The sequence below is a fragment of the Zingiber officinale genome, chromosome 7B, assembly GCF_018446385.1.
Source record: "Zingiber officinale cultivar Zhangliang chromosome 7B, Zo_v1.1, whole genome shotgun sequence".
Taxonomy (NCBI): Eukaryota; Viridiplantae; Streptophyta; class Magnoliopsida; order Zingiberales; family Zingiberaceae; genus Zingiber; species Zingiber officinale.
The window spans coordinates 90,474,679-90,489,972 of record NC_055999.1 but is presented as its reverse complement, the minus strand read 5'-3'; the positions used below and the strand labels follow the sequence as shown (position 1 = coordinate 90,489,972).

At 36.9% G+C, this 15,294-nt stretch overlaps 2 protein-coding genes across 2 annotated transcripts in view; both read right to left on the bottom strand.

Moving 5' to 3' along the window:
* Positions 1–6,395: 6,395 nt before the first annotated feature.
* Positions 6,396–8,225, bottom strand: LOC122004532 (zinc finger MYM-type protein 1-like). The gene is made up of 3 exons (XM_042559406.1): positions 7,607–8,225; positions 6,975–7,114; positions 6,396–6,764 (listed from the first exon to the last, which is right to left on the bottom strand). Exons 1-3 carry the CDS (start codon positions 8,223–8,225, stop codon positions 6,396–6,398), a joined length of 1,128 nt encoding a protein of 375 aa, XP_042415340.1.
* Positions 8,226–9,080: 855 nt separating this feature from the next.
* Positions 9,081–15,294, bottom strand: part of LOC122004531 — a 45,953-nt gene continuing 39,739 nt past the window's right edge. Inside the window, exons 2-5 of the mRNA XM_042559405.1 lie at positions 10,583–10,817; positions 10,383–10,522; positions 9,679–9,844; positions 9,081–9,584 (exon numbers count right to left, since the gene is read on the bottom strand). Coding sequence (XP_042415339.1) covers positions 9,081–9,584; positions 9,679–9,844; positions 10,383–10,522; positions 10,583–10,817 — 1,045 coding nt within the window. The remainder of the gene's footprint in view (positions 9,585–9,678; positions 9,845–10,382; positions 10,523–10,582; positions 10,818–15,294) is intronic.

Below are 15,294 nucleotides of genomic sequence, written 5' to 3'. Positions count from 1 at the left end.
TTTCTTGTATCCTTTCCCTCTCTTTTTGTGTTGAGTCTTGTAGGGCTTCTCCGCCTTTGGTAGTTATCATAAAGGAGTGTTATTCATAGTGGAGGGTGTGTGTGTTGGTGTAGATCCTTGGATTAGTCACCTCTTGTGAGGTGGAAACCAAGTAAACCAACCGTGTTAGCGTTGTGTGATTGTTTCTTTGTATTTCCGCTGCACATCTTTGAAAGAACAAGCAACGCCGATCAACGAGCAAACGCGACGAGCTATTCACCCCCCCCCCCCTCTAGCTACTTTTCGGTCCTAACAGTTCTAGGTTATAAAATAATGTATATATATAACCTACGCTTGTTGTGCCCCTACGAGATAGAATGATTTACTCCATCATTAAGGTAGTGACCTTAGGTAAATAAGTAGGTGCAATGTAAGCTGTGCATGCACTGAACATGATCAATTAAAGAATATATATAAGTATATTATTGCCAAAAATATATTTTTCACAAATTTCTTTTTATCCTTAGACATGAGAGATTTATATATAGTTAATTAAAGTATGCATAACTTTAATTTATCAATTGTTGATGCTAATTAAAAGTTGTAGGACCTTTGGCGTCCAGTTAGAAGGTGAATAATCTTACAAAGGAGAACGAACCTTCCTCAAACTTTATAACTTTATAAGAATCAATACTTGCATAAAAGAAATAACAAACTAAATAAAGAAATGAAGAGGCACAAAAGGTTTACTTGGTTACAACTGGAGAAGTTGTTAATCCAAGAAGATGAAAAGCTCACTAATGTCTTCTTCGAGCGGAGAGGTCTCTTACAGCAGTTAAAGCACTCAAAATGCAAAGCTAAACTCAAATGAAATCAATTACAAGTGTTGTATGACCTTCTGAGACTAGGGTTATATTTATAGCTCTGGTCGGGGTGCCTGGAAGGATTCCAGATACCTAGAGGGGGATAAACTTTTATCCCCGTTGTAACGAAATGTGCCACGTCACATTCCGGATAAAATTATGCTCTAAGCGCCTAGAAGGGTTCCTGTCGCCTAGAGTTTGGATGCTCGGACCAAGTCCGGGTGCCTGGACCAAGTTCAGGTGCCTCGACCCTAAAAGTCAACATTTTGTTGACTTTTTAGTCCCGACTCTTCCGCTCCGGTTCCGCTCGCATTGGTCCAGGTCTTCCGCTCCGGCTCGGCTCGCTTGGGTGATCTTGGCTATCCGGAATAGGGCTCATCCGAACCCATTTTTTAGCCTTCTAGCAGTCTTCTACTCCAGCTTCTCGTCCCTCGGAAACGTTGTGCGCCTCCTTCTCATCCGCCCGCGTACTCTTCCGCAGCACTTCATCCCTCGGACGCATCGAGCCCGTCGGCTCTCATTCGTGCTGTCCTTCTCACTAGCTGTATCTTTCGCTCGACTTCTTGTGATCCTAAGTTCCTGCACACTTAGACACAGGAGTTAAATACTAACAGAATCTAACATGACTTAGTTTATTACATCAAAACTATATTGGGGTACTAGCAATGTTCCCTTTTTTAATATGAGCAAACCCAAGTTAAGTTAGGGTAAATAGTTATAAAAATAACAATTACAAAATAACAGTTATAAAATTTGTAACTAAATTAGCAAGTACAAAAATTAAATTGTACTACTCTCCCCCTAGACTTAATCTTCACTACTCTCCCTTTTGATCACATTAAAAATGATATATTTTAAAAATGCTATTTGAAAAAAATAAAAGTCTAAGGAAAAATTCTAGAAAATATTAAAGTTTAAGCTTCGAAAAATCTTGATTTAAAAAAATTTAACATATATAAGGCAGAAAAAAAATTTCATACGAAGTTAAAAGTATTTTTAAGCAAAAATAAAGTCTTTTACACATTAATTTTTTTTTGGTTAATAATTAAAAAATTTAACATTCATAAAAATTTAAAAATTTCTTACAGATAAGTGATAAAGTTATCTTTCTAGAAAAATTAACTTCTAATTAAGTTCTTACAAAATTTTTTACAAACAATTGAAAGCATTTTTATAACAATTAAATGCTTGACAGTTAGTCAATTAAATACTTATTTCAATAATTGGCTTTCAGGTTGTGGTGAGGCACTAGGCTTTCTTGGATATTGGAACAACAACTAATTCTAGACAAAGTCTTTTAATGAAAGTAAATATTTAATTTTATCTCTGAAAGCCCCCAAAAGATAATTAATCTAAATATGATTTTGGAACCCAAAATAAATTCTTTCCTACAGGATTAATCAAAAATTTCTTAGGAATATATTTCTCTGATATTTTCCTAATTTGGTCTTTATGGTATTTAAAATACCAATTTAAACCATTATATCTTCTAATATTTTGAACATGTGAGCATGCACATTCCTTCAAATATTCTATTTCTATTTTTAAATTTTCATTTCCCATTTTTATTTTGTCAAGATCTTCTAATCGATAAGATATAGCTAAGGTTGATTTTAACTCTTTATTTTTTTTTTTAACTTACAACAATTTTTTGATAACATTTTTATGAACTGAAATAACTTGTCAAGAGGAAGAGACCGTACCTAACTTACCTTGTCGATCTCATAATATGAAGCTCCCCCTAAAGTGTTGCTTTATTCTGATGTCGCTCCTCATTCATCGATGCTCTCGATGCTCATTTCGGATGAGCTTGCTTCGTCTTCATCTTCTTGGTGACTTACCACTAGCGCAAGTCTAGAGAGGGATTCTATCTCTGATTCAGATGACATTTCATCCCACGTTGCTTTTAGATTATACTTGGTCTGGGCTAACTTCTTATTCTTTTTCTTGTCCTTGTTCTTGTCTTTGTTGTTTAATTTAGGACAATTATCTTTTACGTTCCCTTTTTCATTGTAATGGTAGCATCTTATCTTTCTTTTCCTTTTATTACCCTGCACTTAATTAAATTTATTAGTTTTAAATAATTTTTAAAATTTTCTTACCATGAGTGTCATTTCGTTATCGTCGAGAGAAGATTAAGAGTCTCATTCGTCCATTTTTGCCTTTAAGGCAACGTTGTACCTTGGCTCCTTCGGATTTGTATATCTTGTTTCATGGACTTCAAATGTTGAAAATAATGATTCTAACATACTTAATTCAAGATCCTTAGATATATAATAAGCATCTACTAATGATGTCCATTCAGTAGTCCTAGGAAATATGTTAAGCGCGTACCTTAGCGAATCTTTGTTGCTTACCTTTTCTTCGAGATTCGTGAGTTCGGTGATGAGTTCTTTTATTCTTGAGTGAAGGTGTGCAACGGTTTCACCTTCTTCTAACTTGATGTTGCTGATCTGGCTCTTGAGCAAATTCCGTCTCGCGAGTTTTGCTTCCGAGGTCCCTTCGTGTAGTTCCAGTAATTTCTCCCAGAGCTCCTTGGCTGACTCATAGGCTCCAATCCGGTTGACTTCTTGAGGTGGTAAAACGCTAAGCAGGTGAAACTTTACTTTGTCGTTTGTCACGAAGTTGGTTTGCTCCTTCTTCATCCATTGATATTCTTCTTTACCCTTAGGTGCTATAAAACTGAATTTCATTATTAAAAGTAAATCAAAATTTGTCTTAAAGAATGCCTCCATCTTTTTCTTCCAACTCACGAATTCCCCCTCGAACTTCGATGGGTAGATGCTCGGTTCGGCCATCTTGTATTCTTCGTTCGGCGGTTAGTCCTCCTAAAGTGAACCCACTCTGATACCAAATGTAGGACCCTTAGCGGCTGGTTAGAAGGGAGGTGAATAGCCCTGCAAAGGAAAATGAACCTTCCTCGAACTTTATAACTTTATAAGAATCAACACTTGCATAAAATAAATAAGAGACTAAATAAAGAAAGGAAGAGGCACAAAAGGTTTACTTGGTTACAACCGGGGAGGTTGTTAATCTAAGGAAGATGAAAAGCTCACTAATGTCTCCTTCAGGCGAAGAAGCCTCTTATAGCAATTAAAGCACTCAAAATGCAAAGCTAAATTCAAATGGAATCAATTACAAGTGTTGCATGACCTTCTGGGACTAGGGTTGTATTTATAGCACTAGTCGGGGCATCTGGAAGGGTTTCAGGTCCCTGGAGGGGGATAACCACGTCACATTCGTCCGGGCGCCTGGACCAAGTCCGAGTGCCCTGACCCAAAAAGTCAACATTTTGTTGACTTTTTTGGTCCCGACTCTTTTGCTCCGATTCTGCTCGCATTGGTCCAAGTCTTCTGCTGCGGCTCCGCTCGCTTGGGTGATCTCAGTCATTTGGAATAGGGCTCACCCGAACTCATTTTCTAGTCTTCTAGCAGTCTTCCGCTCCGGCTTCTCGTCCCTCGAAAATGTCGAGCGCCTCCTCATTCCGCCCGCGTATTCTTTCGCAGCACCTCATTCTTCGGATGCACCGAGCTTGTCGACTCTCGTATGTGTCGTCCTTCTCGCTAGCTGCATCTTTCGTTCGACTTCCTGTGCTCCTAAATTTCTGAACACTTAGACATAGAGGTTAAATACTAATAAAATCTAACCTAATTTAATTCATCACACCAAAACTATCTTATAGGATGCTAACAAAAGATATATACAGATTTATTGGGTCGTGTATGTGATAATTAAATTATATAAATGCTCAACAAGGAATCCGCCATTTTTCATTAAAGAGAGTATATTCAATTCAATTTCCATTATTGACTGGACCCAAAGAAAACCAGCCGGCTATTTTAAATCATTTATATTTATAGTTATATATAAAAATTGTTTCAAAAATTTTTAGAGTCCAAATGAGTTATGAAAATTATGGGTAAATTCATTTTGACAATAACCCATATGGAATATAGTGTGGTTGAAAGGATAAGATTGTAACTTTGTAGTAAAGGATTTTATCAATATCTATTTTAATCTCTACAATATGTTAATGGACATAATTGTACGTCAATGGATATTTAATTATGGAATGTAAATAAGTGATTATAGTAATCACGGATATTGATTAATAATCATCCATAATTTGAAATTTAAAATCCCTAAGGATCCCACGCAAATCTCTTTTAAAGGAGCAATCGTTGTGTAGGTTGACCATCAGAATTTCACACAACAAAATTATTCACAAAAGTTAGAGAGAGCATGAATACCTTGGGAGGCTTGTCATCATGACATCATGAGGTCTGGAATTTGAATCTCGACAAAGTCGAGGTAAATACTTCCCTTATGTGCTAGTCATTATTCCAAAGGCTGGTAGCCGCCCGTGATTTACCTCCTCCGTGTTAACCCTGGAACGGATTGGCGGGGGCGCTGGAGGCGAACGTATTCATCTTTTGCCACCATGAATACCTTGGGAGGCAACTCACTTGAGTTGTTTGAGAAATCAGAAAGGTTTGAATAAATTATTATCCTTATTCAAATATTTCTGATTTATTTTTATTATCAAAAATTATAATTTGATGTCATCGATCGAATTAAACTAACAATATCATCCAAGTTCAATCTAAAATGACATTCATCTAATAAATACTATGTATCTTATCCCTACTAGGTTGACTACGTCACACCTATCCTAAGTAATATTTTCTCATTCTGCGGATTCAAATTATTTGTACATATGTACAAGAGTCTCGCACTCTTAACATGTGATGCTTTGACTAAAGACTTTGAGTAATAATCCTAACGAGTAACCATAGGGTATACATCTCCTCGCAAGGAGCGGTGAATCCTCTGTGGGCTATCCAAAAATATTCGGGTACTTCAACTTATACCCAATCATCCCGGGTCCACATCTCAATGAGATGCTTGCTTAAGATATCAAAGTATAAGTCTCCATGATCAAGATGACTTGTATACCTCAAGTTGAAGGAAATTTGCACTCGTGCTGTAGTAAGAACTTCGCATATATATATATATATATATATATATATATATATATATATAGAGAACCATATGAAATCTTACAGCGAGTCACTCTAATGAACTAGTTACGATAGCCAACATCCACGTTTAACTCTCGACATTTCAATGTCTCCAGCCAGTGAGAAAATAGCTGCTTGGCAGAACCAAAGAGTATAACCTGTGCTAGTTTTACATAATTGATGGTGTCCGAATACATCAATTCGATGACTAGAAAAATTTCAATATATTCATAATTACACATGTACAGATAATCACTAGTTGTGATCTAATCACAAATTCTCCCATGGTCAGGGGCGGATCCAGAAATAAATTTTAACGAGGGCTAACAGAATATCTTTTGTAACATAATAAATATATTTAATAACAAAAAGTTAAATTTGACACCATAAAAAGATAAAATACTAAATTAATAAATTGTAATTAGGCTATTGCTTATTGAAGTATTGGTTAACACTTGGTGACATATCAGGTGGTCGTTGCATAAGAAAGAAGAGGCAATTGCATTCAGCGGCTTTTCATCTTTTGAAAACGCTACAATATTTGCTCATTTTCAATTGTTGAAAAGATATCTTTCTCGATGTATACAACTAGACTGTCATTCATCCACTCGTCTCCCATTCTGTTACGTAAATCAGTCTTCATCGTAGAAAATTCTCTTTCAACAGAAGTGGTCGCAACTGGTAAAACTAATGTCATCTCAATCAGACGATAAACCAATGGATAAACTTGATTTTTTAGAGTTTCAATAATTTTCTGAGCAAAACTCCCCAAATCTTCAATTCTAGAAAAATTTGGATCCTGTCGTATATTATGAATGAAATTCTGAAGTTGTTGTTCAATAACTATACAATCATTTGTTGAGAAGTCCTCAGGATATAAATCACAAAGTCGAACAAGTTTCTGAACATTGAATTCAAAAAAAGAATTTCTTGGATGAAGACATGTTATACAACTAAGTAATTCTGTGCCAACTACTGAAAAACGAGTATTATCTCTTGTATAACTGAATCAACAACCTAACATTGTAATTTGCAAGAATAATAATTAATAAGTAAAAAAATCTTATTGATGAATATAATAATAATAAATTTTCTTTTTTAGAAATAATACCTGATAGAAAATCTCCACACGATAATAATGTAAATTGGCGATGGCTTGCCTTCTACGTCTACTACGACCACCAATCAAACAATTGTCTTTCATATCCGGCACTGGGATCTCATTCAACTCACAAAATGTGTTGACTTTATCTGTAATTGTATGTCATCCGTCTTCCCTAAATATTTGAAATTGATCTTTCACACTCTCAATCAAACTTATGGCTTGGACAATATTTTGATCCTTTTATTGTAACACAAGTGACAACTCATGTGTCATTCCCAATATCATCTTCATCAAGTGCAATATGAAAATAAACTCATAATTCTCCATTTTCTGAATCAAACTTTTGGCAACCCCTCTACTATCAAAAGAACTAGAATCATCACAAATATTCTCCAACACTTGTATCACTGAAGGTCACATAGATAATAGACGACTCAATGTCAAGTAGTGTGATCCCTAACGAGTGTCTCCTGACCTTACTAAATTAGTTTCTTGATTTTTGCCACTGCCCGTACTAATGTCTCCACCCTCCAACATTGCAACAATCCTATTATGTTCAATTTGCCTAAGTTGATCTCTCCTTTTACTTGATGCTCCCGTCGTATTGACAATCATAGTAACATAGTTAAAAAAATCACTTGCATTGAGATTACTCTTGGCAACAGCAATAATAACTAACTGTAATTGGTGAGAAAAACAATGAATATACCTTGCATATGGATTTTCTTGCAAAATGAGAGATTTCAACCCATTGAATTCACCCCGCATATTTGAAGCTCCATCATATCCTTGACCTCTCAGTCTAGATAATGATAATCCATGTTTCACAAATAAAGCATCGATAGCATCCTTGAAAGAACGAGAGCTAGTGTCAGATACATGTACAATTGCAAGGAATCGTTCAATCACCTGTCCTCTTTTGTTAACATATCTCAAAACAACTCTCATTTGCTCCTTCACTGAAATGTCTCGAGATTCATCAACCATTAAGGAGAAAACATTGTTTCCAATATCTTCGATTATAGAAAGTGTTATCTCAGAGGCACAAGCACGCGTAAGGTCTTTTTGAATTGCTGGAGAAATCATTTGATTGTTTCCGGGAGCATTTTGATTAACAACCTTTGAAACTTCCTTATTTCGTTGACTGTACCATTGAAGCAATTCAAGAAAGTTTCCTCTATTTAAAGAATTACTTGACTCATCATGTCCACGGAAAGACAACCCCTGCTTCAAAAGAAATTGCGTAACATTCAACATTGTTGTTAAACGGGTACGATAAGAAACCTCTATATCTCGCCCATGTGCTCGTAATATATTTGAAACACTATGTCTTTGATCTTGAAAAGATTCAAACCGTACTCTAGCATGATTGCGACAACTATCTATGACACCATTATGCAAATTAAATCTTTCTAAAGCATTTTTCCAATTAATGAATCCCATTTTTACAAAGGCATCTTCTTTATATCGACCTCCTTTATTTGATGGTTTTAAAAGATAACACCATAAGCAAAACGCCGCATCTTTTAATATGCTATATTCTAGCCATGGATATATTTTATACCAACTTTCTTGGAAACTCCTTTCTTGATTACCAAAAGATCTTTTTGGATACATATGCCCAATTGGTTGGCAAGGCCCCCTAGTCAAGTACTCTCTTCGGACTTGATCTCGAATAGAAATATCAAACTCTTCAATTGATTTTCGTAATCCAAGATCACTAACAATATCATTTAAATCTAATTCCACATGAGATTGAATTTCCACAACTTCACTAGTATTAGAATCATTGGAAGAACTCTCACGAAAATGTTTAGGTTTAAAAAACCTCTCCATAATGTACATAAATAAATAATTAAAAATAAAGTCATGTATATGCAGGGGTGGATCCAGAAATAAATTTTAACGAGGGCTAACAGAATATCTTTTGTAACATAATAAATATATTTAATAACAAAAAGTTAAATTTGGCATCATAAAAAGATAAAATACTAAATTAATAAATTGCAATTAGGCTATTGCTTATTGAAGTATTGGTTAACACTTGGTGACATATCAGGTGGTCGTTGGATAAGAAAGAGGAGGCAACTGCATTCTGCGGCTTTTCATCTTTTAAAAACGCTGCAATATTTGCTCATTTTCAATTGTTGAAAAGATATCTTTCTCGATGTATACAACTAGACTTTCATTCATCCACTCGTCTCCCATTCTGTTACGTAAATCAATCTTTATCGTCTTCATCACAGAAAATTCTCTTTCAACAGAAGCGGTCGCAACTGGTAAAACTAATGCCATCTCAATTAGACGATAAACCAATGGATAAGCTTGATTTTTTAGAGTTTCAACAATTTTCTGAGCAAAACTCCCCAAATTTTCAATTCCAGAAAAATTTGGATCCTGTCGTATATTATGAATGAAATTCTGAAGTTGTTGTTCAATAACTATACAATCATTTGTTGAGAAGTCCTCAGGATATAAATCACAAAGTCGAACAAGTTTCTGAACATTGAATTCAGAAAAAGAATTTCTTGGATGAAGACATGCTATACAACTAAGCAATTCTGTGCCAACTTCTGAAAAATGAGTATTCATCTCTTGTATAACTGAATCAACAACCTAACATTGTAATTTACAAGAATAATAATTAATAAGTAAAAAAATCTTATTGATGAATATAATAATAATAAATTTTATTTTTTAGAAATAATACCTGATAGAAAATCTCCACACGATAATAATGCAAATTAGTGATGACTTGCCTTCTACGTCTACTACGACCACCAATCAAACAATTGTCTTTCATATCTGGCACTGGGATCTCATTCAACTCACAAAATGTGTTGACTTTATCTGTAATTGTATGCCATCCGTCTTCCCTAAATATTTGAAATTGATCTTTCACACTCTCAATCAAACTTATGGCTTGGACAATATTTTGATCCTTTTGTTGTAACACAAGTGACAACTCATGTGTCATTCCCAATATCATCTTCATCAAGTGCAATATGAAAACAAACTCATAATTCTCCATTTTCTAAATCAAACTTTTGGCAACCCCTCTACTATCAAAAGAACTAAAATCATCACAAATATTCTCCAACACGTGTATCACTGAAGGCCACATAGATAATAGACGACCCAATGTCAAGTAGTGTGATCGCCAACGAGTGTCTCCTGGCCTTACTAAATTAGTTTCTTGAGTTTTTCCACTGCCCGTACTAATGTCTCCACCCTCCAACATTGCAACAATCCTATTATGTTCAATTTGCCTAAGTTGATCTCTCCTTTTACATGATGCTCCCGTCGTATTGACAATCATAGTAACATAGTTAAAAAAAATCACTTGTATTGAGATTACTCTTGGCAACAACAATAATAACTAACTATAATTGGTGAGAAAAACAATGAATATACTTTGCATATGGATTTTCTTGTAAAATGAGAGATTTCAACCCAGTGAATTTACCCCGCATATTTGAAGCTCCATCATATCCTTGACCTCTTAGTCTAGATAATGATAATCCATGTTTCACAAATAAAGCATCGATAGCATCCTTCAAAGAATGAGAGCTAGTGTCAGATACATGTACAATTGTAAGGAATCGTTCAATCACCTGTCCTCTTTTGTTCACATATCTCAAAACAACTCCCATTTGCTCCTTCACTGAAATGTCTCGAGATTCATCAACCATTAAGGAGAAAACATTGTTTCCAATATCTTCGATTATGGAAAGTGTTATCTCAGAGGCACAAGCACGCGTAAGGTCTTTTTGAATTGCTGGAGAAATCATTTGATTGTTTCCGGGAGCATTTTGATTAACAACCTTTGAAACTTCCTTATTTTGTTGACTGTACCATTGAAGCAATTCAAGAAAGTTTCCTCTATTTAAAGAATTACTTGACTCATCATGTCCACGGAAAGACAGTCCCTGCTTCAAAAGAAATCGCGTAACATCCAACATTGCTGTTAAACGGGTGCGATAAGAAACCTCTATATCTCGCCCATGTGCTCGTAATATATTTGAAACACTATGTCTTTAATCTTGAAAAGATTTAAACCGTACTCTAGCATGATTGTGACAACTATCTACGGCACCATTATGCAAATTAAATCTTTCTAAAGCATTTTTCCAATTAATGAATCCCATTTTTACAAAGGCATCTTCTTTATATTGACCTCCTTTATTTGATAGTTTAAAAAGATAACACCATAAGCAAAACGCAGCATCTTTTGATATGCTATATTCTAGCCATGGATATATTTTATACCAACTTTCTTGGAAACTCCTTTCTTGATTACCAAAAGATCTTTTTGGATATGCCCAATTGGTTGGCAAGGCCCCCTAGTCAAGTACTCTCTTCGGATTTATCTCGAATAGAAATATCAAACTCTTCAATTGATTTTCGTAATCTAGGATCACTAACAATATCATTTAAATCTAATTCCACATGAGATTGAATTTCCACAACTTCACTAGTATTGGGATCATTGGAAGAACTCTCACGAAAACGTTTAGGTTTAAAAAACCTCTCCATAATCTACATAAATAAATAATTAAAAATAAAGTAATGTATATGATGTAATTAAATTAATATTCACAAATCACAATTAATTTAAACCCTAAATCCTCTAATTTAAATTGAAATAAAAAAGTAAAAAAAGAAATAAGAATGGTAAAAAAAAATTAACCTTGAATTATGTCAATGACTTGAGCAGTGGTGGCCTAGTGGCTAGGGGCTTCCCAATAAGACAATGACTCTGCAAAACATGTGAGAAAACAACACAAATGAGTTTACTATGTACCTCGAATAGCACTGTGCCACTAAATAATATTAATTTTGATATTTGGTAATGGTAGTCAATAGAATAATTTAAAATAGAAAAGATTTTGAGAACAAAATCACACACAATTCAATCAATGAATCAACCCAAGAAAAAAACAGTAGAGAAAAACATAAGAGAGGGAGACAGTGGACCTAGTGGGCGGCTGCTGCAGTCAACGGGCGATGGACCTGCATCCGGCGAGCGACAAACTGGTCAGCGGCGGACTGGCATACAGCGGAATCAACACAAGAAAAAAAAAACAAAACTAGAGAAAAAAACAGAGAGGGAGGCAGCGGACCTAGTGGGTGGCTGCTGCAATCGACGGGCGGCAGACTGATGAGCCCAGCCCAGGACTGGTCGGTGGCGGACTAGTGGGTGGCGGACCGGCAGACAGTGGAATCAACACCAACAAAAAAGTATAGAACACGAACGGCGGGCGTCGGACCGGCGGGCGTCGGACCGGCGGGCGGTGGACCGGCGGACAGCGGACGATAGAACACGAACGATGGGCTGCAGAACGAAGCGCCGACTACTGAGGCGGAGTCGCGATTCGCGAACACGAGGGAGAAAGTGCAATTTACGAAGATAAAAAAAAAAGTTATATGAATGACGTATTGCCTATTGGGCATTGGGCTTGGGCTGCAAAGGCCTTTAAATTTTATTTTAAAAAATTTTAAAAATAAATTGAAAACCTCGCTGCTTCATTTTTGTCCAGTGGGCGACGCCGAGCTTTGCTGCTTCGTTTTTGACCAGTGGGCGATGCCGAGCTTTGCTGAATTACTGCTTCGTTTTTGTCCAGTGGGCGACGCCGAGCTTTTCTGTATCATTTTTGTCCAGTGGGCGACGCCGAGCTTTGCTGGATTGCTGCTTCGTTTTTGTCCAGTGGCGACGCCGAGCTTCTCACAGTCACTGGACGGCAAATCTTGACGACCGACGCCGAGATTTAATTTTATTTTAAAAAATTAAAAAAAATCTAGAAGTTCGCTGCTTCGTTTTTGTCCAACGCCGAGCTTCTCACAATCACGCCGGACACCGAACTTCTCATCCCGGACTCCACTTTACCTCTTTCTTCGGCAAATCTTGGCGAGGGCTTCAGCCCCCTCCAGCCCTAGCCTAGATCCGCCCCTGTGTATATGATGTAATTAAATTAATATTCACAAATCACAATTAATTTAAACCCTAAACCCTATAATTTAAATTGAAATAAAAAAGTAAAAAAAGAAATAAGAATGGTAAAAAAAAAATTAACCTTGAATTATGTGAATAACTTGAGCAGTGGTGGCCTAGTGGCTAGGGGCTTCCCAATAAGACAATGACTCTGCAAAACATGTGAGAAAACAACACAAATGAGTTTACTATGTACCTCGAATAGTACTGTGCCACTAAATAATATTAATTTTCATATTTGGTAATGGTAGTCAATAGAACAATTTAAAATAGAAAAGATTTTGAGAACAAAGTTACACATAATCCAATCAATGAATCAACCCAAGAAAAAAACAGTAGAGAAAAACATAAGAGAGGGAGACAGCGGACCTAGTGGGCGGCTGCTGCAGTCGGCAGGTGACAGACCGGCATCTGACGAGCGACAAAATGGTCAGCGGCGGACTGGCAGACAGCAGAATCAACACAAGGAAAAAAAAACAAAACTAGAGAAAAAAACAGAGAGGGAGGCAGCGGACCTAGTGGGCGGCTGCTGCAATCGGTGGGCGGCGGACCGACGAGCCCAGCCCAGGACTAGTCGACGGCAGACTGGCGGGTGGCGGACCGGCAGACAGTGGAATCAACACCAAAAAAAAAAGTATAGAACACGAACGGCGGACGTCGGACTAGCGGGCGTCGGACCGGTGGGCGGTGGACCGACGGACAGCGGACGATAGAACACGAACGACGGACTGCAGAACGAAGCGCCGACTGCTGAGGCGGAGTCGCGATTCGCGATCGTGAGGGAGAAAGTGCAATTGACGAAGACAAAAAAAAATTATACGGATGACCTATTGCCTACTGGGCATTGGGCTTGGGCAGCAAAAGCCTTTAAATTTTATTTTAAAAAATTTAAAAAAAAATTGAAAACCTCGCTGCTTCGTTTTTGTCCAGTGGGCGACACCGAGCTTTGCTGCTGTAACAACCCAAATTTTCTCATTACGAGTCGTATTAGTACTTAAAAAAAATTTAGAAATGCTTTAGAAATATTCTAGAGATTTTTATAAAATTTTAGAGTATTTTTATGTAATTTTTGGAGTTCGTTTGATATTTTACCAAAAGAAACGAATTTGAGGCAAAAAGAGGTCTGGCCGAGGATCGAACCGGAGACCTCTAGTTAAGTAAAGTCTTAAGTTGTTTCGGATGACCAAGAACCCAGCAGTGTCGTGCTGATCAAATAGATAGCGAAATAAACTTAAGCGGTAATAAGTAACAGAAATACCCTAGATATTAAAAGGGATAAGTTAAGAGAGGAATTTAATTTATTCTCTCGTGACCTAAGACTCTTCCTCCTCCCGACTGCGCGCGGCGCCTTTGCTTGGGCGAAAACGAAAAGAGGAAGCAAGGGCTTCGACTTCGGCGGCCGACCAAGGATCAATTTCGAGAGCTTTCCACACCATCGCGATCACCTCGTCGAGGAGAACGCGTAGACGTGAGGAAGTTGCCAAAATTTCAATCTTCTCCGAAGCCCTAGAAGCTGATTTCGGCTGTGAGTCAAGGGAATTCGGTAAGTGCTTCTCACCTGCAGTAGGAGTAGTTTCGGATTCTTGTTCCTCCTTGATTTTTTGAAGCACGCTGTAAGGAGTATGGTTTTCGAAGTATGCGACCATGAGTCTTATAAAAAAAAAGGATTGTGTGGATTAGGCATGTAGTTAGATTTTCCATCCCTTATGATTAGCATCTCATATTTAGATTCTTATTGGTTGTTACTTTAATGGCACAGTCGGCTCATATTGAGCCTTGCAGGTTTCGGTTTTGTTGCCAAGCAACGAGCTTGAGATGAGTTAGATTTTGAGCATGTGGTGTTGGTTTTGTGGTTACTGCTATGAACAGAAATGGCTTTTATGTTTGTAATATCTTAGTATTTAATTTTCCTTGTTGCTATTTGTAGGAAAATCCTTCTAAATGAGGATGCAGTAGAATGGTTTTGTGCCTAGTAGACCTTTAGAGACTTATGGGTTGTTGTAAGTAAAGCAAGGTTAGTTTTTATAGAATTCTGAATTTCAGAATTTGGATCCGCAGCACGCCAAGTGCTTGAAGAGATGTCGAGGCATTTTATATTAAAAGTATTAACAAGTAACGAGTATTTTACTTGAAGAGGCTAGTACCCGACTTCCGAGGTTGTCGTTAAACAAATCCAGGTGATCAGTTCCGAGGTCTCGGCCCTGGTAATACCAAGGTCTTCACCCTCGTAGGACTGGCAGTTCGCCACCCCAGTCTCTATTAGGGAGCGCGCTTTGATACTACGCCTGGGCCCAAAGAGAAAAATTTATTATTATTTTGAATTATAAGCTTTGA

Coding starts and splice junctions, on each gene's coding strand:
- LOC122004532 (XM_042559406.1), bottom strand. CDS start 8,225: ATGTTGAATGTTACGCAATTTCTTTTGAAGCAGGGGTTGTCTTTCCGT. Junction 7,115..7,606: donor CAAGAGTAATCTCAATGCAA/GTGATTTTTTTA, acceptor ATACAATTACAG/ATAAAGTCAACACATTTTGT. Junction 6,765..6,974: donor GTGTGGAGATTTTCTATCAG/GTATTATTTCTA, acceptor TTCAATGTTCAG/AAACTTGTTCGACTTTGTGA.